This window comes from Leptosomus discolor, chromosome 18 (genome assembly GCF_034619465.1).
Source record: "Leptosomus discolor isolate bLepDis1 chromosome 18, bLepDis1.hap2, whole genome shotgun sequence".
NCBI lineage: Eukaryota > Metazoa > Chordata > Aves > Leptosomiformes > Leptosomidae > Leptosomus > Leptosomus discolor.
In genome coordinates, this window is record NC_141408.1 from 14,717,355 (window position 1) to 14,743,540 (window position 26,186).

A 26,186-nucleotide genomic window follows, 5' to 3' on the forward strand; every position below is an offset into this window, starting at 1 on the left:
CCATGCCTATCTCTTTGGGTCAGCCTGGTTTGACAGAACTAAATTTATCTGCATCGTTTTAAAAATTTCTTTAGTTTTTGTGACAGTCTACCATGAACCATGATATAACCTGCACATAAGGCCTGGCAGAGAGGGGCATTCATTATACAAGCATCTCAAATATGTCAGTTGGATGACACAAAAAAAAACAAAACCAAAACCAAACCCCATCTGTTCTACCACTTTCTGGAATGGAAGATTTTCCTTGATTCTCTGGGTCCAGAGATACTTACCAATACTTACTACTACTAAGAGCCAGTGTGAAAAATGTGACAGAAATTAGTATATCTGGTTTTGGAAAAGGAGATAGGTAAGTGTTTTATACAGCTTCTAAATTGAAATTTTTTAGTCCATGTGGAATCTGTCCTTTATTCCTGAGTAGAACTAGTAGCGAAGCCTTCCTGCCTCAGCTCCTCAGCAAGAGCGTTCCCCCCCACTACCTGCAGCAACGTACACCTAGTCAAAGTGTGTGTTTCCCCTCACGTCAGTCTCTCACCTGCTCAATACAGCACATGAGATCTCTCTGCTAGAAAAGGAAAATAACTTGCAATCTCCAACGACGAGATTTCTCTGTCCAGTCCTTTGGGTTTTATTGAAACATATAGCGCTGTTGAAACAATTTCAACAAAGCTCATGTGCTTATCTTTATTGCTGACCTACGTGTCTCTAACTTTTCCTTTATTCCAGCCTTTATCTACTCAATTTTTTTTTTCTGCACGCTCAAGTGTCAAACTCTGCTCAGCACAGCTTAGCCTACACAAAATCAGAGCACGTTCAGCCGCTTTCCGTTGTTTCCTGGATGGAGACAGGGGCTTTCTTGGACAACTTTATGGCTCTGTTTATGAGCCTTTTTATAGCTTAAGCTGTTTTTAATGACTTCTTTCAAAGCACTACACTTAGGCCAGTCTTGCCTAAGACTGCACAACTTTCAACTTCTGTGAAAACTACACCACGTTTTCAAAACTTTTAGGGAGAATAAAATTACCTTCCCTGTGTGAGTGTTAGGCAAAAAAGCTAGTGCTAGAGGGTTTGTGGTCGTGAGCTCACAACGCCTTTACTAGCAACTATCTACCTTCCCCTACCAAAAAAGACAATTTCCATGGCACGTTTTTCAACATCTTCAGAGTATTTTTAGTTGGTTTTCATCGATTTTGAGCTGCAAGTCCAGCTAAATACTTACACATTAAAATACAATTTACCCTGCTAGACTCCATTGAGTATACTAGAAAGCAAGCTTCTGCCCATCTGCTGCCAGTTCCAATTCATGGCGCAAAACTTTGGACTAATTTAGGAAATTCTGTCTCTTATCGCAAATCCAAATAAAGATTTTAGTCTGAACGTATCTTCTCACTACCTCTTCTATGTTGTTTTTTTTTTTTTTAACTTGTGGATCATCCAACGATTATACGAGTTTGAGAAACATTCATCCTAAATGGTCAGCAGGAGGCAAGCAGTCTTTAACTTGTAAACTCCTATTCAGGCAGTGCTGTTAAAACGTGATGCTTGCTTGTGTCCTCGATGCTTTGTCTCCTTGTTACGTACAAAAGGTATGTTTTAGGAATATGTTGACACATTCTGACCAATTCTTCACCATTGAATAAACCAACTGTTTCCTCATTTGGAACTGCCTAGCAAGCAAAACCAACACGTAAATGAACTTAGGCAGCTGCTGAAATACGGGACACTGCCTAGTGCTAGGATTTAGGGAGTATTCCTCAAATGGAACTCCCATAACTGAAAAAAAAGTCAGTAAAGAAACTCACATCAGGCACAGGATTAGAGCAGAACGCAGGCTGAGGAAGGGACCTCAGCATTTCATCTAGTCCAATGTCTTGCCCAAAGCAGGGTCAGCTATGGGGTCAGACCAGGTTGCTCAGGGCTTGATCCAGCCTGGTCTTGAAGACTTCCAAGAAAGGAGACTGCACAACATACGTGTGTAAACTACTCTACCGCTAGACCATCCTCGTGGGGAAAAAGCTTCTCCTTATACCCCGTCTGGACTTCTCATTTCAACTTCCGCCCATTGCTTCTCATCTTCCCACCATGCCCCACTGTGAAGAGCCTGGATCCATCTCCTTGGTGACCTCCTTCAAGTCACTGGAAGGTTGTGATTAGCTCCCCTGGGTCTTCTCTTCTCCAGGCTGGACAACCCTAGTTCCTTCAGTTTCCTCTCAGGAGGAGTGTGCCCCAGCCCAAATCATCTTGGTGGTGCCTCCACTGAACTCACTCACTGAACGCTTCTTGTAGTGGAGGCCCAGACTGGACACGATATTCTAGCAGTAAAAGACACAGATATTCTAATCACGCTGCTTTTACTACTTCACTCTCTGTCAGAATTCCAGGTTAGGGACATAATATTTAGCTTGTTTTTCATTTGGTGAGCAAACACACTGCTTATTTACACAACTCTCTGACCACACAGACAGACAGGACAGGCTTTGAAGCTGCACTTGGAAGGAGGAGCATCACTTGGGAGTTTGAAAAGTCACCTACTAAAAATAAAAAAATAATAGAGATGTGGAGGAACATGTGCTGATATATAGCAAGGTCAGACTCTAGAAAGAGATGGATGGCTTTATGAAGCAGGTTATGTCATAGGGTTCAATCTATAATAAGCGGTCCTGGTACAAACATCAAAGGATCGTTACAGATTAATTAGCAGGTGCTATTATTAGCCATAACAACTTTTGTCTCTGTTCCTAAAAGGATAATATGTAAAAGAATAACTTCATAGAGTTTAAATGCTTCATCTAACTATTGCAGTAACGGGGTATTTGTACCACAGCCAAAGGAGCTGATGTAAACTATGTACTTTGCTGTTAAGTGACAGGAGTAGTAAGGTTTTTGGTCAAAAGCATGTTCTTGCCTCATCTTTTTATGATGATTAGTTTTGGCTTGGTCATCTGAAACCTGGCAGAAGGAAATGTAAAATGGAATTTTCTATGACTCCACAACACTGTAAGGCTAAAGCAGCTCAAGAAAGCTCTGACCAGCACAAGCTGAAAACCACTATGTTATTTCCTCTTCTCACGTATTAGCTTCTAAGACTTATTCACCATCTGAGAATTCTCCAAAAGAACACATTGTTCATCTTCCTAGTCAGGCTTTCAGGGACCAATATTTCCTGTATTTCCATGAAGCGTCAAAACTCTCATCCAACATAACATCTCTGATGTCCATTTCCCCTATGTTTTTACCTTTGAAATCCCATTTCTTTTCAATGGAACAGCAAATCTGCATGCATGAAAGACAGATGACTGGCATCCTGAAATGACTTCCCAGTTTTAAGAGATAAATCCTCACAGTGAACAGTCTTGATTTGGTAGAATGATCCTATCAGGAAAGATGACATCTCAAATATATATCACTATTATACCTACAGCTTCTGCCCACACATGTCTGATAGCTCTGGATAGGGAACTCAGAAATGATAGCTCATGGATGCTTTTGGTGGTTTTTGTAATAAGTTCTTCATCTCAGATGATCAGTTCCTACCCAGTTAGACAATCATTTTGGAAAAAACATATCACCCCATCTCTGGTTAATTAGCAGAAATGAATGCACCATGAAGAATGAGTGACCGTTTTAGTCGGAGAAGTATTCCGGGTCAGTGCTGACACACAGCATAAACGAATGATAAGCAATCCATCAACTCATTTTTAAATAGACTGCAGGTTTTAATATTGACAATGCTGAAAACAAGAAAAAGGGAATGTTGTTCTTCAGCACAGAAGACAGAACTGTGACTTTTAATGTTTACTTTTTCAAAAGAGTATATGAGCATGGGAAATGAAAGCAACTAATTAGTGGTCAAAGAAACTTCAGAATCCTCTCTATGACTTCCCCTTATTTAGCAGTTGCAAGCAGGAGTAATGCCAGTTTGCTTCCAGTCTCCAAGCTGACTTGCTGAAGGCCAACACATCCTGAGCATCAGACCCATCTCTTGAACTGAGCCCATCTGGACTACTGCAGAGACTACGTTTGTAAAACTGGATAAATGGAACTGGTTCACTTTTAATTCTGGTAAACATGATGAAGCACAGTACATTCCTCTAAGTATTCAAGGCAGTGAGAAATGGAATGAGATGGTGAACGCTCACTGAAGTACACAGGAGTCTTTCCCTTTGATTCCAGGGGCTTTGGCTCAGAACCCACGAACAGCATGAAAAGTAAACGTCCAGAGAAGCAATTATCTAGAATGGCTTTTACAGACCAGGGCAGAATGTGAGGGAGCATAAAGGCAAGGTTTGTGTCCCCCAGCTTTTCTTTTAACAGACAGCCCCTATGAATTCAAGAGGTTCTTAGTGTTACAGAGCAAAGTTACATAATCATGATCAGTGATTTCTTCCAGATACTTATAAAATTGAAACCACTTTCTAAATAGGAAATAAAAAAATCCCCCCCCCCAGAGTACAATAAAGTCAGCTGTTTACAGGTTCAGTATGGTACCAATCTGCTCCTTTCAAAGTGTCTTTGTTAGGTAAAAGAATTTACAGTTCTGTTCCTCTCTCAACCAGACATGGATTTCATTCAAGTTACTTTTTTCGCTGAATACCGCTCACACTGTGTACATTCTTTGTATTATTAATTAGCTATAAAACCTGCACCTTTGTTTATGAATTAACTTTGAGGATAATGAACCAGTCATAGAGGGCAGGGATTGGTTCTTCATCTCTTGAGTTTCATCATACACACTGGATGCCTTTTCACTGCATTTAATCAACTAGAAATTACCAGACTTGGTATAGTGGAACTGTGAAATCCTATAGGCTGCGTTATGTCAGTTGGGAGCAGAATTTGGAGATATCTATATTTTTAAACTGTGCTTCTGAAATTGTTCTAAAATGATCATTACCATTTTAGTGCCTTCCAGAGTCATGCTAGTAGGTGAATAACCGTTTTACTGCTACTTGCCAGCAGAGTCCCAATCATCAGGAGAAAGGAAGATGGTGAACACAACACTGGGAGTGGGAGCGAAAGAGTATGTGAGAGAATTGGGCTGGTTAAGAGCTCTCACTGGTTCTTAAAAAAACTCCAGCATTGAGATCCACCCTAAGTTGTTGTTTACTCTTGTCTTGCCCAGGATGACCCAATTGTTAACTGCAGTTACAAATACGCATCGCTATGCACAGCGAACCGGAGACCCTTCCACGGAATCCAAACGGACAAGACAGAATATGAAACAGCAGCCCAGAGAGGTGATCTTATTTTCCTGAGGTCACATGGCAACACAGTGAAATATGTAACTTTTAAGGTCTCCCAAGTTAAGCACCTAAAAAGCAATCTGAGGATTACTTTTGAAAGTCTTGGCCATAAAGCTGCAACCTTCTCTGTGAGATACTTCCAGCTAAGAGAGGACAAACTCTACAGAGCTCTTCGGGGAGAGAAGTCTTCAAGGCTCAACAGCCTTCAACAGTCGGCATTATGTACAGTAAACTCTGGTTAAACACACCATTTTGTGACCTCTAAAAAAAGGAGGAAAAAACAGAAAATAAAAGAGAAAGCAACCCTTGCAGTTGCACAATTGTGGAAAACAAAATACTCTATTTTTAGGTATGAAAAATCAGTCCTCAGATTGGTGAGTATCAGGGAGGTGTCTCCAGCAAATACATAATGATATAATATTTTCCAGACTACTGCTTCTCTTTCACATTTGTTTTGAAACACACAGTTTTCCTTGTTCCTTGTTTCATACCATCTAAGATACAGCTGACTGTCTGTAGATGAAACGACTTCTGAGAAAATTAAAGACTGAGAAAAAAGCAAATCCTGCGTGATGTTAGCTTGCACAGACATGAGTCAACCCAATCAGTTGCAAGAATTTACTGTTGATTTTGTATCTTTTAGAAACCATTCTGTAGAATGGCAGGAAATATTAATCAAAACATCAGCATTTTTAAACTTCTTTCAAGAAGGATACCAAACACTGTGCAAAAAACAAGCTGTGATAATAAAAGAACATAAAGTGTGCTAGTTCTTAAGCAGGTGGAGCTGAACCCCAGCAGAAGGAAGCACACGGGTAATGAGGCAGTTCAATCTAATGCCATGGGCAGCAGCTGAAAGAAAATATTTTATAGGAGGTAGTGAAGCATCCCAACAAAGCGCTCTCAGAAGTTGCTGATTAAAAAAAAAAAAAAAAAATCAAGTTAATCCTTTTCAAAATGGATTAATGCAGAATACGAGGGCAAATTCTTCTGGGGGAAAAGGCGCCCAGGTTGATAGTTACAGAACAGGGAAGTTAACTTCTTAGCTGTCTCGTTCACAGGTAGGGACAACGAACAGCAGCTCCACAACAGTCCTCTCTCTAATCTACGAGTCTACGTAAGCGTGCAGGATCACTCCCTGAAGTGTGTGGTATCGGGGACCTCTCTGATCAGTGATAAGTCCAGATATTAAGCGCTTCGCTGCAAGTGACAGACACCTCTGTCTGCTTCTAAACTTTCAAAAACTATTTTTAAATATCAGACAGAATTATGAGGAAAACAGAAAATATTCTTCAAAGAACAGGGTTTTTTAAAAGTTAATGTGTCTGCCCTGATTCATCAGAAGCTGAAAGGAGTACTTGATGACTAGTGTATACTTCAGTTAACACTATTTCATAAAACCTGGCTTGACAGAAGTATAAGATAAATTAACCAAATAATACAAAAGTTGAAAGATGCGCCAGCTGGCTTGTGCTCAAGAAGAAATACATCTCCTCTGAACAGCGGGAGAGCCTGCAGTAAAGCACCTGGCCAGGAGGGCAGCACAGTGCAGTGCCTGCTCCTGACCTGCGACAGAACACGGCTCTTGATGGCTACTCGCACATTCCAAACAAACTACCCCATTTTGGATATCACTGACGGACACTACATTGGGGGAGGACACTGATGGACATTACATTGGGGATCATAAAGCTCTAAAGACTCGTTTTTACAGTTTAAGGTCAAGGACTCTCATAATGGAGGAGTATTATGGTATTGAATGTCCAAGACTCAGCCGCTGTGCCGCCTGTTCATTCTGCACCTTATCAGAGCTTTACGTGAAGGCACGATGTGTAATGCCGAGTTAAAAGCCATTCGCAAATAAGAAACTGTTTCCCTTAAAAAAAGATCACAGCGAATATTATTTGTTTCTCTCAGAAACAGTGTGCATACTTGTTCTTTATAGTATCGCAGTAAAGATCACTTCCTTATGACATCTGAAAGTGAGCCAAAGCCCACACAAGAGTTTTGTTTAGCATCAAATTCTTAAGCTCACGTGTCTCTAAACAAAAAGCAATGCCTGTGACATAATGAACCAAGTGAAAAAGAGTTTACGAAGTGCTAAAGCTGAAGAATGATTTAAAGAATATTCAGTTATTGACAAATGGTGCTAAGCAAAGCCTGGCTCGGGGTGGAAGTATTCTAGTCGGTGCCCGCAGGGCTCAAACGACTTTCAGTGGCAAGAGTGAGCTGAAATCAGTAACACCTCTGACATAGGAACGGGATCAAAAATATACACGTGTCTCTAACCATGTGACATGCAGAATACTAACCTGTATTTTAGGTAAACTACAAATTTACAATCTTTTCCATATCAAAACCTGATATTAACAAATTAAAAAAGAAAAAAAGGAATGATTTTTGCTACACAGAAAGCTTCTACATGAGGCTCCAAGGCTGGTAACGACAAAAGTAGGTGCCTTCACATTTGTCTGTAGGCTTAAGAGCAAGAACCTGTACACTGAACTAACCACATCCACTCACACACTGCCATTGTTCCAGCCTTTCTGTTACTTCTGTATTAGTAATGTGCAGATTATTTCCACACAATTTCAGCTTTAGGTTCCCAATGTTTTTTACATATATATGTATATATATAAATTAAAAAGTATATCACCAAATTTGGTTCTGTCCTTAGACCGAACATTGAGAAGTCTATAACCTGGAGCTAATGACCAAGAACTATTTTTCCTCATTTTCCTTAGCTAGAATGGCATCTAAATAATCTGTTTCTCCATACTTCAAGAATTAAAACCGTGACCACAACCTATTAAACAGAAGTCTCCCAACTGTCTTTTCCTTCTTCTAATGTTTGTCTTGCATAACAAGCCTTCAGTGAAACCCTCTCTCCAGCTTAACCGACAGAGCTGTCTGTATACAACCTTTGAACAGTTAATTCCACTCACCTCTTCTAATTGTACAGGAGTACTTAGGAGAAGTTATTGACTCAAGGTCTTACAGTAACCAGCTGCAAAACTGTTGTTTAAAGAACGTAGTTATTACATTTGTGTAAACACCATGAAAACCCTCCGGCTAATGAACGGCCAGGTGTCATGGTTCGAACCCAGCCGGCAGCCAAACACCTCATGGCCACTCACCCGCCCTCCCCTGGCCCTGAGGGACAGGGGAGAGAATTGGAGGGGCAGATGTAAGGAGACTCATAGGTTGAGATAAAAACAATTTAATAATTGAAACAATAACGGTAATAATAGTAATAAAATAACATGCAATCGAGTGATGCAACGCAACTGCTCACCACCCGCTGACCAATGCCCAGTCTGTTCCCGACTAGTGATCCCAGAGGAGAGAAAATCCCAAAACTGCAGTCCTGGAAGACAGAGTGAGCTTCCTAGCCAACCCTCATCTCTATACTGAGCATGACCTCGTATGATACGACACAGAATCTTCCATTGGCCAGTTTGGGTCCTTTGCTTTGGCTCTGCTCCCTCCCAGCTTCTCGTGCACCTGCACACTAGCAAGACATGGGACCTTGAAATGTCCTTGATTTCTTCGCAACAACTAAAAACATTAGTATATTATCAGCTTCTTCTCATACCAATTCCCATACCGAATCCAAAACACAGCACTATTCTAGCTACGAAGAAGAAAAATTAGTTCTACCCCAGCTGAAACCAGGACACTGGCTGATATTATTCCACCCCGAAAGCGATGTGGGTAACTGGATGCTGGCTGCAGGAGTGCTTATGAGCCACGTGACCTTCCGAGGGGCCCTTGATCACTCAATTATTGTATGTACCTTCTCACAGTCCATTACTTACCAGAACTGGCATGACATCCAAGTACAGAAATGGGTTCCTCATTTCAGTAAATGGAAACTAAACCCTGTGGATAGAATAGGCTTGTCCCTTTTTACTGACATTATTCTTTGTTGTGTCAACAGATTAATGAGCATGTCAGCTTTTTTCTTTCAAACTTTGCAATAGTAGGTACAGTATATAACACCGTCTCTTTTTGCACCCTACTAATTTGCACCCAACATCTCTACTTTCAGAGATTCCAGATGACCAAATATGGAAACACAGAGGCACCAATCTATTTGGTATTGATATTTTCTGTGCAACTGCTATCAGAGAGCCACGGAGGAGACTGACCAACGAAGCATTCCCCCGTGAGCAGCAGGAATAAGGTCATGCACAGCGGCATTAGCACCAATTGAAGACACTGGTGAAACAAAGAACAGCTCTTCGGTCTCAGCAAGGCTGGGCGGCAGAGCGCCAGAGCTGCTAAAAGGTGACCCCGGATGCGAATGAAGAGAACTCAATTTACCGTATAAACCCCAGGTCAAACAGGTTAGTGAGTGGCAAATTAGGGCAACTCCAGGATTAAATGACTTCTGAGTAGAAGTATTCCGGATAATAATTTTGGTTGAAAATACTGAAGGTCTGCCAAATCCCTTTTCAGAGTTCAGGTTCTCATCTACATCTAGGCTAATATAACATCTTCGGTCTCAAATTATGCTGCTGAGGAACAGAGTTTGTATACTGTCTGGAAAACAGAAAAGCCTCAGCTATGCAGCTGAATGACTCTTCAGCCCAGTCATTACAGAAACACGTCTGTCAGACGTGGGGGTTACTTTCACTATTGCACCATGTCTCCTCACCACCAAGAAAGTTATTTGTTCTGTAAGACAGCAAATAAACTTACCTTTACATTTTATTTCCATTCTATTAAAAGGCTTATTATTTCGAAAACTGGATTATGTTTGTATGGAAAAAAAACAAACCAAAACAAAAACCACCTCAGACATCTCATCATGCCCTGCAACTGAATCACTACTGTCAAAATACTCAGTCACAGTGTCTCCTGCCTCAGCAAGTGTGTTCCCCCTGCAGCCTACTAAGAACTGCATGCTCTACCAGTTTCCAAAACCTAAAATTCACAGATCCTGGTTCTACCATATCACTTACATCTACCATACCTTCGGTCTGATGCTCCCATACCGCAGGTGGCACCTCACATTTGGAGCTGCAGACATGCCACAGTTGCACCTTCCAGCTCCTCGGTGCTTTCGCTCTTGAACTATCCGTAAATTAAATAATATGTAAGAATGATTTAGGCACATGCAATTATCCTGTTTAGTAACTAACAAAATACTATGTCTCACACTACAAAAAGCCAGACAGTTAAAGCAACAGAGGGTTGTTGAGCACACTATGTTTAAAGTTCAGGAAACTATTACGTTCCCATATACTCTTAATCCTACTGAGTTCTATAGTTTTCACTATGGCACTGATACGAAGTTCAGTGCATCCACATAGCACAGATCAAATATATCTAATAGCAAGGGTCATCCGTTTGCTGTTCTTGATTAAAAGTAGCACACTCTGATATCTACTATCAAATCTGCTTGAGCTTTTTTAGTACAGTGTTCAGTTTCATACTGGATATTCCTCACTAGCTGCCAAGGTTGATTTTTTCCTATCCTCTACCTGCACCAAATTATTTTGAAAGTTTAAGCCGGAATGCTTGCACTTTCAAAAAAATGTATTTAAGTAGAAAGACAAGTGGCTTTCCTCACATGAAGAAGAAAAAATTACACCTACTTTGGTGAGAAACTCTATCACCTTCATGCTTTACCTGAAATTAAGCAGAAGAATGGGCCCAGCATAATAGCTGAGCACCTTGTGATGCACCTGTCAGAAAAGGATTTGAGGAGGGGAAAGAAGCAGGGTAGAGAGACAAGATGAGAGAGAACAGAATTAAGGAATATGTAGAGCAAGAACAACAAAAGCTGAGGGTATATAAGGTGATGTGAAAGATGTAGGAGTAGAGAGAGGAATAATAGTGGTGATGGCAGAGGAAAGAATAACAGAGGGCAGGAATTCCTGAAGAAGAGGGTTTAGGGTTAGCAGAGACAAAGGAAATTTTTTGATACAATACTTTTTGTATAAACGTTCACCTACAGTCCCCTTTGCTTACATAGCGCTTGTCAAATTCTTCTTGACTACTTTGAGGCAGGATTTTCTTTCTGTCTCTTTCATGGTTGAACGAAAAAAAGAAAATCCGGAGCCTAAAAGGGATCTGCCTTAGCACTTGAGTTCTATTTTGGCAGGTGAGGAAGCTCAACAATTTGGGACCAGTAAAAACAAACCCAGCCCCCAAATACTCGGGACTTTGGATCACATCGCAGCATGCACTGCCACCCGGAGGCAGAAAGTTCCAAGTACAGCTAAAAGCAAAGGTCATGTTCAAAAGCAAACGGGTTTACCCCTACATTACTTTAATGTAAGATAGCTAGAATTTCTATTGAGTTTTCCCTGATGAAAATCTCTTAGGGCAGTGAAAAGACGGTCTTTTTAAAAAGGACATGGACTCCCCTTTTTAAATGACATTTATTATACGTTGCAAAAATAAGCGAAGGCCTTTATATCTGTACAACATGGCACGTTTCGGTGACTATACCATTCAGTGCACCCAGCCCGTCGGAATGGTGTCCATTTTCATGAGAGTGGGGTGACAGGCACCTACCTTTAAATAAGAAAAGACAACCACAAGTTCAAGTGCAAACCTACAGAGTAGAACGAAGACATGCCCGTAGCACAGACACACAAGTGGAAAATACTGCGGTTCAAGTGTCAGATGGGCTTAAAGTTGCTGTGGGTACGTTCTCCACTCAGTAGCCTTTGTCTGCTACTAGATTAAAACCTGTGCTCTGCTCACACCTCTGCTTCACTCTGAAACCAGATCCATGGTCCTGACAGAGGACGATCTGACACAGACGCACTACATCCTTCGGACTGTTACACAAACACAAACTCAAATCCACAGCTACTTATGCAGAAGAACCTTGCCACCAAATAACCTACCAGTGAGTGTATCAAACACTGCTATCCTACGGTGGATCTAGACTTACAGTCTAGATATATGTAGTATAGATACACGTGTGTATATATATCCACTATATATATATATAGTATAGTCTAGTTCACAATCAAGCAAAGAAAAATTCACTCTGATCCTCAGTGAGCATTTCTGAGGTCTGCAGGCTCCCAGAGCAGACCTTTATGCTCAGGTACTAGTTAAGTTCTTTCAGATGAGACGTTGTAATTCATCAGATACGAATGACAGACAGGGCATTATTTATTATTTGTTAATGACTTGTACTCCATTACATTTTTATTCTCACTAAGTTTTCCTGAAAAGCTCTCTGTGTTACTCAAAGCTTAGAAAAGTTCGGGCTTTAAGTTGGTGATTATGCAAACTAATACTTTGAACTTAGACTGTGCCTTTCAATCTACAGATGGAAATAGCTTCAGAAATATTGATTTAGCTTCAGGACATCCCAGTAAGATATAAATTATTGTATTTGTATCATCTAAGAGAAAACTCCAGGCAACAGCTATAATATAGTACTGGGCTTGACTGCAAGTCCTCTAAGGATGTTTACCAATGGCATTCTTGTCTTCATCATTCTTCTTCTACTTCTGCTTTTTATACTGAAAAAAAGAAGAAACAAACAGTTATTTGCAGGAAGGAGCACATAACTAAAAGTAACAGTTCATACTGACAAGGATTTACAATCCTCTTCATGATCTACATAAAATGACCTCAGTTTCCTTTAAGTTAGACTGAAATTTGATAGGCTTTCCTTCTACAATATAAAATAAAGCTTCTTGGCAGGCACTGTGAATCTGAACCTACTCTCACACAGTTCAATTACCAGTTTTCCACTGAAGCAGACTACAGTCTCTGTAGCAGAATCAGAATGAGGCTTTTCATAATTGTAGGAAAAATAAAATCAGATTCAGGCACAGACAGTTATTTACTAGGCTGTAACTGCTGGGATTTGGCTACTGCTATTTTATAATCTATGACTAATCTATGCTTGCTCCTGTAACAATTCTCATTTGGATTTCATGGACTGGCAGAGAGAAAGACTTAACAGTCATTTAGTAAATTAAATCACAGATATTCAGAGCAAGTTGAACTTTTGACTTGTTTCATTATACTCTGAGAAATCCAGGTTAACATCTCATGCTCCCCAAGCAGATTTAAATCCATGTAAGTACAGGTGACACTCAGCTGTCTAATGGTAAACAAACTCCACCCTTATCTAAGAAACCAGTTTGAGTGGTGTCTTGGAGTGCTGTGATAGTAGAGGCACATTCGCTGGGTGATAACTACTGCAGAAGTGAACCAATTACCCCAATTTTGCCACTATATGGTCTAACCCTGATCTGCACAGCCACGGGCAAAATCTGAGGGGAAAAAAAACCCCAAACAATCGTTCTGGGAGTTTATGTGAACTGACTAAGAGAGGATAGGTTCCTGTTAGGAAAGCAGCTGATGCACATCAACAAACCACGGCTTGCAAAATATTGTAGTTACTTTTTCTGTAACACAGTTACACCAGCCACCCCTGCTGAAATTTAATAGAATTCTTTGTGGAAACAAAGATTCATACAGAGACCAGCTTAAAGCGTCACTGGTTCTACAAGACACACTTAAGTTGATATCGACAAAGAAGAATTTTTAATCAGCCACCACCACAATCCTAAATCCCTAGTGGGCAGGTATTTCCTTTCAGTGAGGCACTTTGATGTCCAGGACCATGGAACAGTTTGCTGTTCCTGACTTGCTTTCCGACGTTTTCTTCTTCAGTCTGAACTGAGTGAGAGTAAAACTCTGACAATCTGATGCACTCACTTTATTCATGACCCAGTCAGCATCTTCAATGGCTCTCTTAATAATCTGCTGGATTCGCTCGGGATTGTCTTCGTCAGCATGAACTTTGAAACTCTGCAACGTTCAATCACAGCGTCACACTGACTAGCCAGCTCAACACAACAGTTGTCAAAACAAGGATGCTTTAAACTTGCAAAGAAAACACCTGATGCAAACAAACTGTTGATCTGAAAAGGCAGAAACATACATCGCTGCACCTGGCTCTGCTATTTCCACAACAGACTTGTCAAAGGTAAAGTATTTTTCTCCTTTCATACAACATCAGCAAAAAAACCCCCAGACAACTTCAATTCAGAACAACTGAAATTGTCTGGTATGTTAAAACTAGAAAGACACAGGACCACAGGTATGATCACAGGTATGAAATTACTTCCATATGAACAATTAGATGAGCTTTACCCAGCCAGGGGGGTTGGGACATATATATTATAAAGGACCGACAAGGAACCAGTAAGCTTCACCATAAAAGATGTGTTTAGATGAGCAAGGAATGGGTGTTCACTCTCTTGACTAACACAAGAATTAAAGATGAAAGCCAAGGAAAATAGAAGGTTTCAGATTCAAAGCAAACAAAAAGAAACACTCCTTCACATGCTCCCAGCATAATCCTCCAAATCCACTAATGTTTCAAGCTTGCAGAAGAGTAATTTAAGTGCCAGGAGTTATAAAAAGTTGGCCCAAACTGTAGGAGGAGAAAAGCCAAACCAAAAAAACCCACAACACTGAACTCCACCAACAGAAAAATCTGCTTCTCACCTGCCTGACTGCATGTCTGTAATGCTGACGAATATTTTCTTCGGGAAGTTGCTTGCAGCACCGAAGCAGGTACCGATAGAGCTGCAAAGAGTTCTGAACTAATTCAGCATTCGGCAGTGGGGCCATTATCAAGGTTTTCAGCTGCTGAAAATAAAAAAAAAAAACAAAACCCACAAATCAAAACACCAAATGAACTTTATTAAAAACACAGAAATAAAAAAAAAGAGGTAATTTTACAACAATGAGAACAGGGTCAGCAAATTAAGGTCTAGCAGCATAACTTGAAGAAGATTTAGAAGAAAACACAATATGAAATGAACCAGAACTTGCTCAGTTTACAGACAGATTGGGGTTAGTTGGCATTAATCAAGGTATTAAAATCCGAGAGTGTGCAGCTCATGCAAGAAGATCACTTTATGATGGTAATATTAAGGTGTATTGCAATATTAATTTTTTTCTAGTTTAAAAAAAGACCCCCAGTGTAAGCTGCTGTAAGTATATAAAGCAGGATCACAGCCCCAAGGGAGTTTTCTACTCGATAAGCCATGATTCTGAAGATTCATTCAAGCTTCCAGTGCTTTCCTGGAACATGCACAAGAGTCCAGCCCGTGGTGACACTGTAGAATGAGGACGCTCATAATTGCTACAAGTGGTGGTGGAATTTAACAGCCTTTCCTAGTATTGTCATTCTCTCAGGAATATCTTGTGAGCTGGCCTATGAATATCAGGCTTTAACTTGAAATAACACATACGAATATAGGAAAAGACAGGCAAAAATATTGATAGGTTTGAAATTTTCCATTTTTTTGGTTACAGCAACAGGAAAAGAACAAATCTTACGAGTTTCACCTCCATAACTATACTTAGATATCATAACAATAAGTCCACCCAAGCTATATAAAGTGCTAATCAAATACAGTAAATGACTTGTCATTTAACAGATGGTTACCATCTGCAGAGAACTAAATTAACATTTGGAAAAAAGCACTTTTACATCATTACTATTAAGAATAAAGATAATAAATAAGTAACTGAATAATGAAGTAGGTGTATGGCATTATATTAGCACCCATTATGACACATCATTTGGAATATTTTTTTCCTTTTTCTTAAGTAAAGTCCTTTGACCCAATTTATTTCAGAATAGAACACCGCGGCTATCGCATGCCTGGGCTGTATATTGCAAAGACCAGCTCCTCCTGCAGTGGGGAAAACCTCCTCGCTATGTACCCATAGAGGGCCCGTCATAATGGGATGGGTCCTATTGCAATCTGTGTTTTCAGTAAAACAAAATGCCATCTCAGTCTATAACTAAGCAGATACAAATTAGCACACCTCCGTAGCAGTGACAAGAGCTATGCTGACTTACAGTAGCAGAGGTCCCTGAAAACCTTAGTTCAGGCACAAAAAGTATGATTCCTCTACGTGGAAAGAAAATAAAGAATTCTACGACAAAACCGCAGAATGTGTCTTACTCTTGAGGGATGGGCCTCTACGACATCGCGTCACTCACGGCACAAAGTTGTGTCTGAGTGATACGACTCAGCATTAGCACAAAGTCGTATCCGAGCACGCCACGGTACTGAGTTTTTTCTGTTCATTACTGAAAGATTAGGTGAAACCTATGCTATGCCGATTTTTTGAATCTAACTATCTTTTGTAAAGAGTAACATCTTGTAAAACAAGAGGGAGCTGTTCCTGTGGCAGCGCTTCTTGTCTGCAGGAGACGTGTGAGAAAGAGCCTTCAACATCAGCATTATTATTGTATTGGCACCGTGCCCATGCTCTTCAGCCAAGGATTCAGGCTCTATCATGGTAGGTGCTCTCTCTCTATATATATACTTCCATATTTAATGAAAAAGTTTCTGCCACAAAGAATGTACAAGGCCAACTAATGACAAGTCACAAGATGAGGCAGGATGAGCCAAACAGGTGGGAAGGGAACGGGGAGGAGGTGACAGCAATACGAGCCTGGTTTTGTGCAGACTAATGGAGCACACAATATAGCTCGCCACCTGCTTGGCTCCTATCAACAGGCAAGTTTCATAACACCATTTTTTTAAGGACCTGCAGAAACATGGTGAGTCATGGCTGACGGGCGCAATGGAAGCCCCTAAGAAAGGCTCTGATGACACTTCAGAAAAAGCTTTTTTAGCTTCCAAGGCAAAAAGATGACTGTCTAGGGAAGTACTTAACAGGGTTACTACCTCATGAGCTGGTGATGTAAATTATTAAGACTAATTCTAAGATATACAATAGGCTTAATAGGCATAAACCTTTGAAGAACATGTGAAGATCCCTTTCCTGCTTATTTACGCTCACAACTTTCCTTCTGTCTGAAATGGGTTCTGGGTAGTCCATTTGCTACTTTAGTCAAAATCACTTTAGCAAAACTTTCAACAAGCAAAGCCCTTTCCCCGAAGTATTGGGGTACATAGAGTTACAGCAAACAGTATTCCAAAAAAACCACTGAGCACAGTGACTAACTCTCCAGTGAAAAATACCCACAAAAGTTACAAAAATCCCAATTTGACATTTATTCCCAATATGCCACATTTTTTGTGACTGCAGTGAGCTGAAGGATCTGTGTATGGTGCTGTTTACCCTGATTCTCTTATTAAGGTTATAAAAAAGCCTAACCAGCCAAAAGAAGGCTGTTGGACCCGAAGCTCTGTAAATGGCTGTGATGATTTTTGGTTGCAGCTAATACAACACAGCTTGCCAATGACCTGCACAAGACTCAGCTTTTCCACTTCCTTAATTAATCATAGGTTAAGGACTACCTGTTCAGAGAATCTTGGAAAGCAAAGTAGACAAAGGCCATTCCCAAGACGGATAAACGGGTGATGCCAATGTCAAACACGGCAACTGGAAATCCAGTTGGTTTGTATTGTGCTGGCAGTGCCCCATCCAGCGCAAGAAGGGCTAACACACATCAGGGAAAGACAAAAGGTGGATCAAATTTAACATTTAAGATAACAACTTTAGTTTGGTTGTTACTAATAAAGTCCGGAATAAAGAGCTCCAGGACTGAAATGGTATAACATTTAGGAAAGATTCCACGGAAAAGAAACGCAAGTGGCATTTCTGATTTTTAGTTACAGGTAACTCCGAAGCAGATGATGTTAACTGGACTAAGTTTTCAAACACACCCTTCTCTCAGCATGGTTGAGTGTGCTATTGTGATGTCGTGGGCAAGAAAACCTTAATTAGTTGGTTCCTGAATTCTGTCATCATAACCTTCTCCCTTTGCCAATTCTCCAACGCTCCCACAATTGACATGCTGTAACGAAGGCAGATCTGCAGCAGCCTCTGACAGGTCAGTGACGAGCCAGTAAAGCTCACTCACCCCTGAGGAGTCCCACCTTTCTTCAGCATCTAAAACTGACCACTGGTTTTCTGCACTTGGAGCTTCATGGGGTGTGTCTGCTTTTGAATACATGATATGTTCTATCAGTAAAGCACAAGAGATGAGGTAAGACTTCACAATGATCCCTCCTGAGAACTAGTCACAGCCAAAATACAGTTTCCATTAGCTTTCACAAACAATTAGAAAACCATTCTTCCACCACGAGGGCAATAAGCTGGCTCTATACTGCTGCTGCTGCAATCTTTTCACTCTGCTTGTTTGATTCCAGTTCTGATTTTTCATATTTGTTTAATAAAATCCATTCAGCCTCACACACTATGGGAACTGGATACCATCCAAGAGAGCCATATGTAGGGCAGAAAGATGCTACAAAAATTCAGAAATATAGACCAAGAGCTGACTTTTCAAAATGGCTTCAGTCTAACTAGTCCAATTACTAGCTCACTTTCCAAGCACACAAGATGTGCTAATTATGGCTCTACCCAAAAAGTTCAGCTTAAAATACAGATCAGGATACCCCCAGGCTTCAAAATGTTCATCTCTTGCTTACTTCCAATCGTTTTTCTCTAAAATAACATTTTCTCTTTGCAATGAAGCTTACGCTGGGCATCAGCTCCATGCATTTTTTGGTTTGGATTCATTTCACTTTGGCATTTGAGTACTGGAGGTGATTATACTCTTGATAGTCAGTAGAGAGATCCCTGCACTCCTCCTCCAACCAGCAGAAAGAAAAACAACTCCAAAATATGACTCAAATATTATATAGACTGAATGAGTTCCTGCCCTTCTCTCCACTGAACACAGAAGGAGCAGCAAAACAAGAATTATAATATAGATCCTGCAGTTACAAGCCTAAATTAGGTATGATGATTCCAAGTCTGTGTCCTATTTTGAAAATAGAAATATAATCATAGGATGGTTTGGGTTGGAAGGGAACTTTAAAGATCATTTAGTCCAACCCCCCTTGCCACGGGCACGACATCTTTCAATAGATCAGGTTGCTTAAAGCCCCATCTGACCTGATGGACCTTCGAACACTTCCAGTGATGGGGCACTAATGTCAAATAACAAGTTTGTTTCAGAGTGGCTCTCCGCTTTGTTTCGGCATAGTGGACACCTCACGGTGTAACACCCCACCTGACCTCCCTTCCAAGTTCTGAAGGCCTCGACAGGTACCTCAAGCAGGTCTCTGTACGTGTTACGCTTCTAACTGCAACGTGGGGCTCCACCCTAGGGCCTCTCTTCCACCAGACAGCGCCGAGGGTGTGTTGCCAGCACATACCTTTCACTCCACCCTTGAGATCTCTCTCAGCACTAACCTCCTTCCTTGACTTCTTTTCTGAAGTTGTTTTCTCAGGAACCCTTCTAATACAAGTGGACTTTCAAAAGCGGTTCTGGTCCTCTCCTTCAGTTTCTTCCTAGCACTCGGTCCAGTGACATCTCTGGATACCCCTACTAGGTGTCACAGAGAACACAAATTTGAAATCATTTTGGTTTGTTATGCAAATGCCTTTGCTTTCGCTTTCCTCTCCTGCTGAGGATATTCAGTTTCACCTGACACCTAGCTCTTTCTCCCCTACTATTTAAATTGAACTTCCAGCCTTCAGCTGGCATTACTTTTTTAATGAAAGTATTTTGGGGTTGCCAATTTGCACCGTATGTTGGAAAAAATACCTACCATACAAACACCATGCTAAATCCCCTCCTTTAGTTTTCCCCAGCATTTAGTACTGCAGGTGACAAAACTGGGAACGATATATGTAGACTGAGTAATATTCCTGACATATACTGAGAGTTCAAGGAATTCTGTCACAACAATATTCAATTTATAGAAGGGGATGTCAATGCTTCTACTTTCCAGAGGAACTGAGATGTAAGGATTTTATTTTTTTGATCAGTATCTGGATTTATTTTTCTTTCGTAACAAGAAGTTAAAGAACACAGTAACATACACGTGGCCTTTCTTTGGTAGCCTTGAAATTTTTTACCATATGAAATTACATTTTTGTATTCTCCAGACAGGAGAGGGGTTTTTTATCTTTCAGGTAATTTTGTTATTAATGTTCATTTGTTCATAAGACAAAAATGGACCCATTCCATAACCCCGAGTGTGGACAAAGCTTGCATCTGGATGTCTCAAATTAAGCTTTCCTAAAATCAAATTAAAAAAATCTATCTCTGAAACGCCAAAATTCCCTTATTTAACGAAAAGCATTTATGGAAGGAAAAAATTGCTGCAGTAATAAGTCCTTGAATGACAAACCCACATACATGTTAAAGATACGAGATGCAGAGCTGCATTTACGTAAGTGACAGGGCACTGTAATCGCTGACTGAGCCTCACTAACACATGAGTAGCGCTATAAGTGAGCAGAATATAAAGACCATCTGTGCACCTAGATGTAAGCTAAGCCCTCACTCCACTACGTGGCAGATTAAAATATGTCCTGGGTCTATACCCAACTCTCTGCATTTGGTGCAAATTAGAACTGGGCAGAGGATTCAAGTTGTTACTTACATTGAACCTTTGGAAATACAGCTTTTTATCATCCAGTACAGAAATCCAGAATATGCAGTTGGATTCAAGTTGATCTGACCCTAAATTTAACTTTACACACAGGTTTTTTTGGGCTAGATCCTTAGCTGGTAAGAATTGGTATAGCCCCACTGACGCTAGGAACATGACCCTGTATTTCACATATTCCCACTAAATACAGTGCAACATCCCAATTGAATATAGATCACAAAATATACTTTGGGACTAGAGCCAATTTGTTGAGTTGTTTCTAGGCTTTGATGTGTAAACTCGTCATATGTCATTGTGCTCTAATTAAACTTAAGTGGTGCAATAGATTTCCTGTCAGAAAAGCAAAGATCCCTCGTGTTGGGAATGTATAGGACAGCTTGCTTCACTGTAAAGAAAATAAGAGAGCAAGAAACCAGAGTCACGTAAACATACGAATAAGGAAGGATTAAACTGATCAATGGAATTGAAAATGTTGCTTCACTACAGATAATTAGGAATTTTCCACTGCAGTAATTTTTCATAGGAAAGTGATGAGCTGTTGAACCCAAATAGTGTGACAAATACATTTACACTGATGAATTTTGGAAAAAAAAAAATCCTTCACCTTCCCACAAATACTGGACTTTCTAACAGATTTGAAGATTGACATTTTCACCAGGTCTAGTTATCAAACATATGCTGCACGAAGCTCCCATACTGAAAGAAAAAAAACATCCTGAGTTCTGGCAGATTCATAGCTGCAAAAATGCTACAAATCTTGTGACACAGGTAAGCCTCACAGGGAAGAGTTTATCACCAAAGGTCTGTACTTTTCAAAGCATGTAACTTCACTGGAAACCTCTCCAGCACATGGAAAATTTGATGGCTATTTTGGTAAAATGGCTGTTTAATGAGAAATAATCTTATGACCTGACCCACTATTAAGTTCTAAGATACTGGGGCACTGTATGAGCACAACTCGACAGCGAACAGATCCTGAAAACAGGCAAGGCTGAACTCTGCACTCGTACCCCACGACACTGAGGAATTTGCATAGTTACTACTGCAATTTGCCCCTTACTTGGCACAAAAAGGACAATGAAGCATAGTAAGAATCTGCACTATTGCCTTTTGTTCTAAAAACATTCCCCTCGAATCCCACAGACATTACCATTTTTATCTGTGAAGAAAAAATCCTCGACCTCACAAAATCTGGCTATAATCCTATATATGGCTATAATGTAAATCTCCTTCTGGCAACTTAAATATCATGCATAGCACAACAAACAATCTGAACCAAGAACTGTTGAGTCAGAAATAAAATAATCTGCTAATTGTGCTTTTCTGGAATTGATGACTGTATAATGTCCTAATCAGAAGGCTGAAATCACATTTGCATTTAGATAAAGCCCTGTTTAAAAAGAGACAAGTATAAAAGGAGACACTGAGACTATTGTGGCATTTCTCTGCATTGCATAATCATTTACATTCCTGATAATGATATTCAGAGAGTGAGCAAAGGCTGACCAAAGCCAATTAATCTTGCACTCTGCATTAGCAAGCTTGTCAATTGACCCAGTGTACAGCTGAACCCATGATGATACTGATACGACACTATGCCACTGCTCTCAGATTATTTTTTTCCCCCTGCTATTTTGCCTGTTTTTCAAACAAATCCCTACGGTTCAACAGTTAGAATCTCAGTCTCTCTGGACTAGTTAAACGGTCACCAAAGCTGGGCTTCAGAGGCTGGAAGTGTTCATTAAAGGACTGCAAGAGTTACCCGAGCTGTTGCTGTTTACAGGTTGGGTCCCCATTCCCTCTCTTCCCTGCCAATACACAAGCTGGAGATGTGTTTTCTTATCACTTCAGAAGTATTACATCTTTAGAAGTTTAACTCGGGAATTTATGATTTCCTATCCTAGTCAAACCTCCTGATCTCCAAAGTGTTGATTTTACAGTACCCTACTAAAGCAGCGCAGTAACACTACGTCCATTTTAACAATGAAGACCGGCCTGGATTTCACCCACTCAACCTGGCCACTTATCTGGTATGAAGCTACCAGGCCAGCTCACTGCAGTCAGGTGAGACACATACCCACTGCCACAGGGCAGCAAAGATCCCAAGGCGTTGAATACCAGCCACGGGGTAGTATTCAGCAGAACGGAGCTGCGCTCCCACAGACCGCCTCAGCATTCTGACCACTGAACCATCCTTCACGATAAACTTATCTTTACAATCAGGTTCTCTGCTGGGGAATGCATTGCCATTGACCACTGCCATCCCACACAAAACAGAAGTCGGAGGGAAAAGAAACTAGAAATGGAGAGAGAGAACAGTTTGATTCGATTTTTTTACTGTTTGCTCTGTGTTACTGAAGGTATCTGTAGGATCCAAAAGCTGGTACCAGTGCTTGTAGCTGGATCCAGGCTCTTGCTCCAGATTGTCTGTTAAGCCAGTTGGTCACGCTGCACGTTCAAGAAGAAATTCCTCAAAAAAACCTCCAACAAACAACCCAAACCCATACCACCTCCCTGGGTGTTAGCAGGCTGTGTTTGGACTCAATCATAAAAATTGTTGAAAAGTACAGAGCGAATTTTGCAAATTAGGATTAAGCAAACAAACCCTGTAAAAAAGAAGAAAAACAAATGCAAAGCATCTATTGAGTAGCATGAGTCCTGTTTTAATTAGGAAGATGCTTCAGAATATTCCCAGCCGTACTCATAAAACAATAGAGAAATTGACTGTTTTTTCAAATCTATGTGTGTTTTTAGGCATCTTGGGAATTTGGTGTTGAACTTGGAACATTTGATACAATCATTTAAGGTGCCAAAGCTATTTGTCCTCCCTGAAGTGTCCAATAACAGACTCTGCAAGAAAAAAATCATTAGTGAACTTACTATTAAAAATTCATAGCCAAGTTCTGTAACCTGACTCATTATGCCTTCACTGGACCTGCTTTTATTGGTATGAATACAGATTCCAAAAGTGGTATTTGTGCAAAATGAGATGGTGAAGTTTTCTGCACGGGAAAGTAATAATCAAGCTGCCAAAATAAGAACGAAATTGGAAGCCTCTTGAAACCTCTTTAACCACAAAACATCTTGGTTCATGTTTTGACATCAGTCCAGGAAGACACCCAAGTGGACTGCTGCTACTCAGAAGGATTCTCACTCTTGTCTTCGTGCTTGGCTACATCAGCCCTCCCTCCAGGTTTCATGGGTTCCCAGCTGGCAAATATAGGACAGGCCTATGACTCCAGGCTCTGCCTTCTTAAACACACTTACAGCTCACTGCAGCAGAGGGGCAGACCTTGCCGGTTTCCACGAACTAACTGCCCTCCCTGGCTATTGCACTGAAATGTATTTTCTTTATTCCCCAGTAGGTCACAGGAGAATGACTAGTGCACTGTGTTCGAGGCCAGCTCTATGGGTTCTGCTGCCCCAGGCAAACCAGCAAACGTCCGTCCCTACCAAGTCACATTCACTCATAGAGCTACTGAATATTTTGCAGCCCTGGGCAATGGCCTGCCCTGTAGATATCCCCCTCCTTGTGTGTGGGTGAGCACGTACAATGCTGAAGTCACTTGTTAATAAACACATCTCTCCAGCACGCTGGGCTTTTATTAAGATCTGCCGTTTTGATGTGATCACTTCTGACGAGCTGTGGCCTGTCATTGTTGTGGATTTTGTCCTTTCTAAATATGATCTGTAAAGTCCTATTGCATGAATGATGACAGCCAATCTTGTTCTGTTCACTGCTATTTCTGTTCTTCTCTGCTTTATGCTTTGCCTGATGGGCGAGGCAGAGAAGCAGCGTCAAATGACAGCACAACAGCAGCACAGCCCTGCAGTGTAAAGGCAGCTTTACACAGCATTAGCAGGGCAGACGGGGCATTAAGACCTGTCTAAATGACAGATCTCAAAGATCTGTTTGTTGGCAAGGAATCACCCCCGGCTGGACGTCCTTCATGTGGTTCTATAGCATCGGTATCAGGCCTAATGCTATTCAACACTATCAGCAGTCGCCTCCCTGCAAATATACAATTATAACCGGGAAAACTTGACAATAACAAAGATGGCTAGAACTGTACATAATGACAACAGGGCCTCAGAGAGGATGTGACAGATTTCTGGATAAGCTGGGTCTGAAACAACTCGGAGTACAGGTTACACCTACACAATAGGGAACCACAACCTAGAAGGAATAGCTCTGAAAAAAACCTAGCCAGCCATACTGAAGAAGCAACTGAACCTCAGCTCCCAACGAGCTGCTGTGCAAAAACCCCACCATAGGGAGTGATCCCTAAATGAATAAACAAGGAAACTATGAATAAAAGGAAAAAACGTGATTTTAACTCTGAAAGTGGAATGGAGATCCATTGTATTTTGTACATCCACATTTTTATTTTTTTTTTAAAGATATGGGCTGCTACTATCATAGCAATTCATCCAGCCATCAACCTGCTACTGAAAGTCCCTTGTAAAGGGCAAAAAGGAAAGAGCTTCACCCAGCTGAACTGTCCTGGCAATGGCGCACAGCCTAGACCTGTAAGGCAGACGTGCTGGTCCAACACCAGTTGTCTGACTGGACGCAGAGCTGCCTGGGTCAAGTTTTCATATCACATTACACAGCCGATCCGTATAAACTAGCTGTCCTTCTGGTCTCAAACCCTGAAAACACAGGTAGGTGCTGAACAAAGAGACCTGAGCACACCTGGAAGCCTAGCACACTCAGCATGAGATCCACATTTTCAGGCTCCGAGCAGGACAGTTTTCTTACACATCAAATGTAGATTATATTTGGTATCTGCACTCACGTTGTGATCCCTTTACTGCTGATATGGTGTAAAGCAACTTTAAGGCAACTGGAAATCAGACCTATAATGTGTTTTTCTTAGGGTCTGAGTAAAAGTTCAAAAGATCTGTACAGTAAAGGAAAACTGAATATAGAGGCAAACCAACAACATCATAAAAAGGCACAAAAGCTCTGGGGTTTAGCCACAAAAACACATCAAATTTTTGTCATGATGAAGACCACTTATATAAATTAACCAAAGCCACAGGGCAAATGTTTTACCTTACACTCTTGTTTGGCGTCACGAAGCAGAGACATGCAATACATCAAACAGCAAATAAAATACTGAGACTTCTGCAATCTAACACCAGTGAGGAAACATGCTGCCCACAGTGAGGCCAGGTTACCCTGTTCTGGGTAATTAATAAGCATGCTCAGACTAATTAGAGTAATATTCTCTGAAGCATGCTCACTAAATGTCAAGTTCAGGCAGCAATGGGAGGATACAAATCTCCCTGGTTTTGGTGCAATTCAAACTTCTCTACTTACTCTTTTCTCCTGACAATGACTTCTCCTGGCTTAAAGAAAATTCTGAAAGGCTCAGTCTCAAAAGAACTTTATCTTCCCAGCTGTAAACTGCTCAGTTCAACTGCTGTCAACACGAATTTTGTTCAGTGACCAAATCTGTAAGTATTTACCTTTGAGATCATGCCTGAATACGAATTGAGTTATATCTTGATGCCATCAGCTTTAAAACAAAACTGCCTG

At 40.8% G+C, this 26,186-nt stretch overlaps 1 protein-coding gene across 11 annotated transcripts in view; it reads right to left on the reverse strand.

The window, feature by feature from the left end:
- Window positions 1–11,616: 11,616 nt before the first annotated feature.
- Window positions 11,617–26,186, reverse strand: part of LYRM9 (LYR motif containing 9) — a 40,495-nt gene continuing 25,925 nt past the window's right edge. For 7 of the 11 annotated variants that reach the window (XM_086475162.1, XM_086475159.1, XM_086475154.1 and 4 more), the window contains 3 exons: window positions 14,745–14,888; window positions 13,950–14,042; window positions 11,617–12,739 (listed from right to left, as the gene is read on the reverse strand). In XM_086475162.1, the coding sequence (XP_086331288.1) occupies window positions 12,722–12,739; window positions 13,950–14,042; window positions 14,745–14,870 (237 nt within the window). In that variant the 5' untranslated portion in view covers window positions 14,871–14,888 and the 3' untranslated portion in view covers window positions 11,617–12,721. Of the gene's footprint in view, window positions 12,740–13,949; window positions 14,043–14,744; window positions 14,889–19,433; window positions 19,456–26,186 lie in introns of those variants that run through there. The other 4 variants (XM_086475155.1, XM_086475161.1, XM_086475160.1 and 1 more) reach the window with 2 other exon arrangements.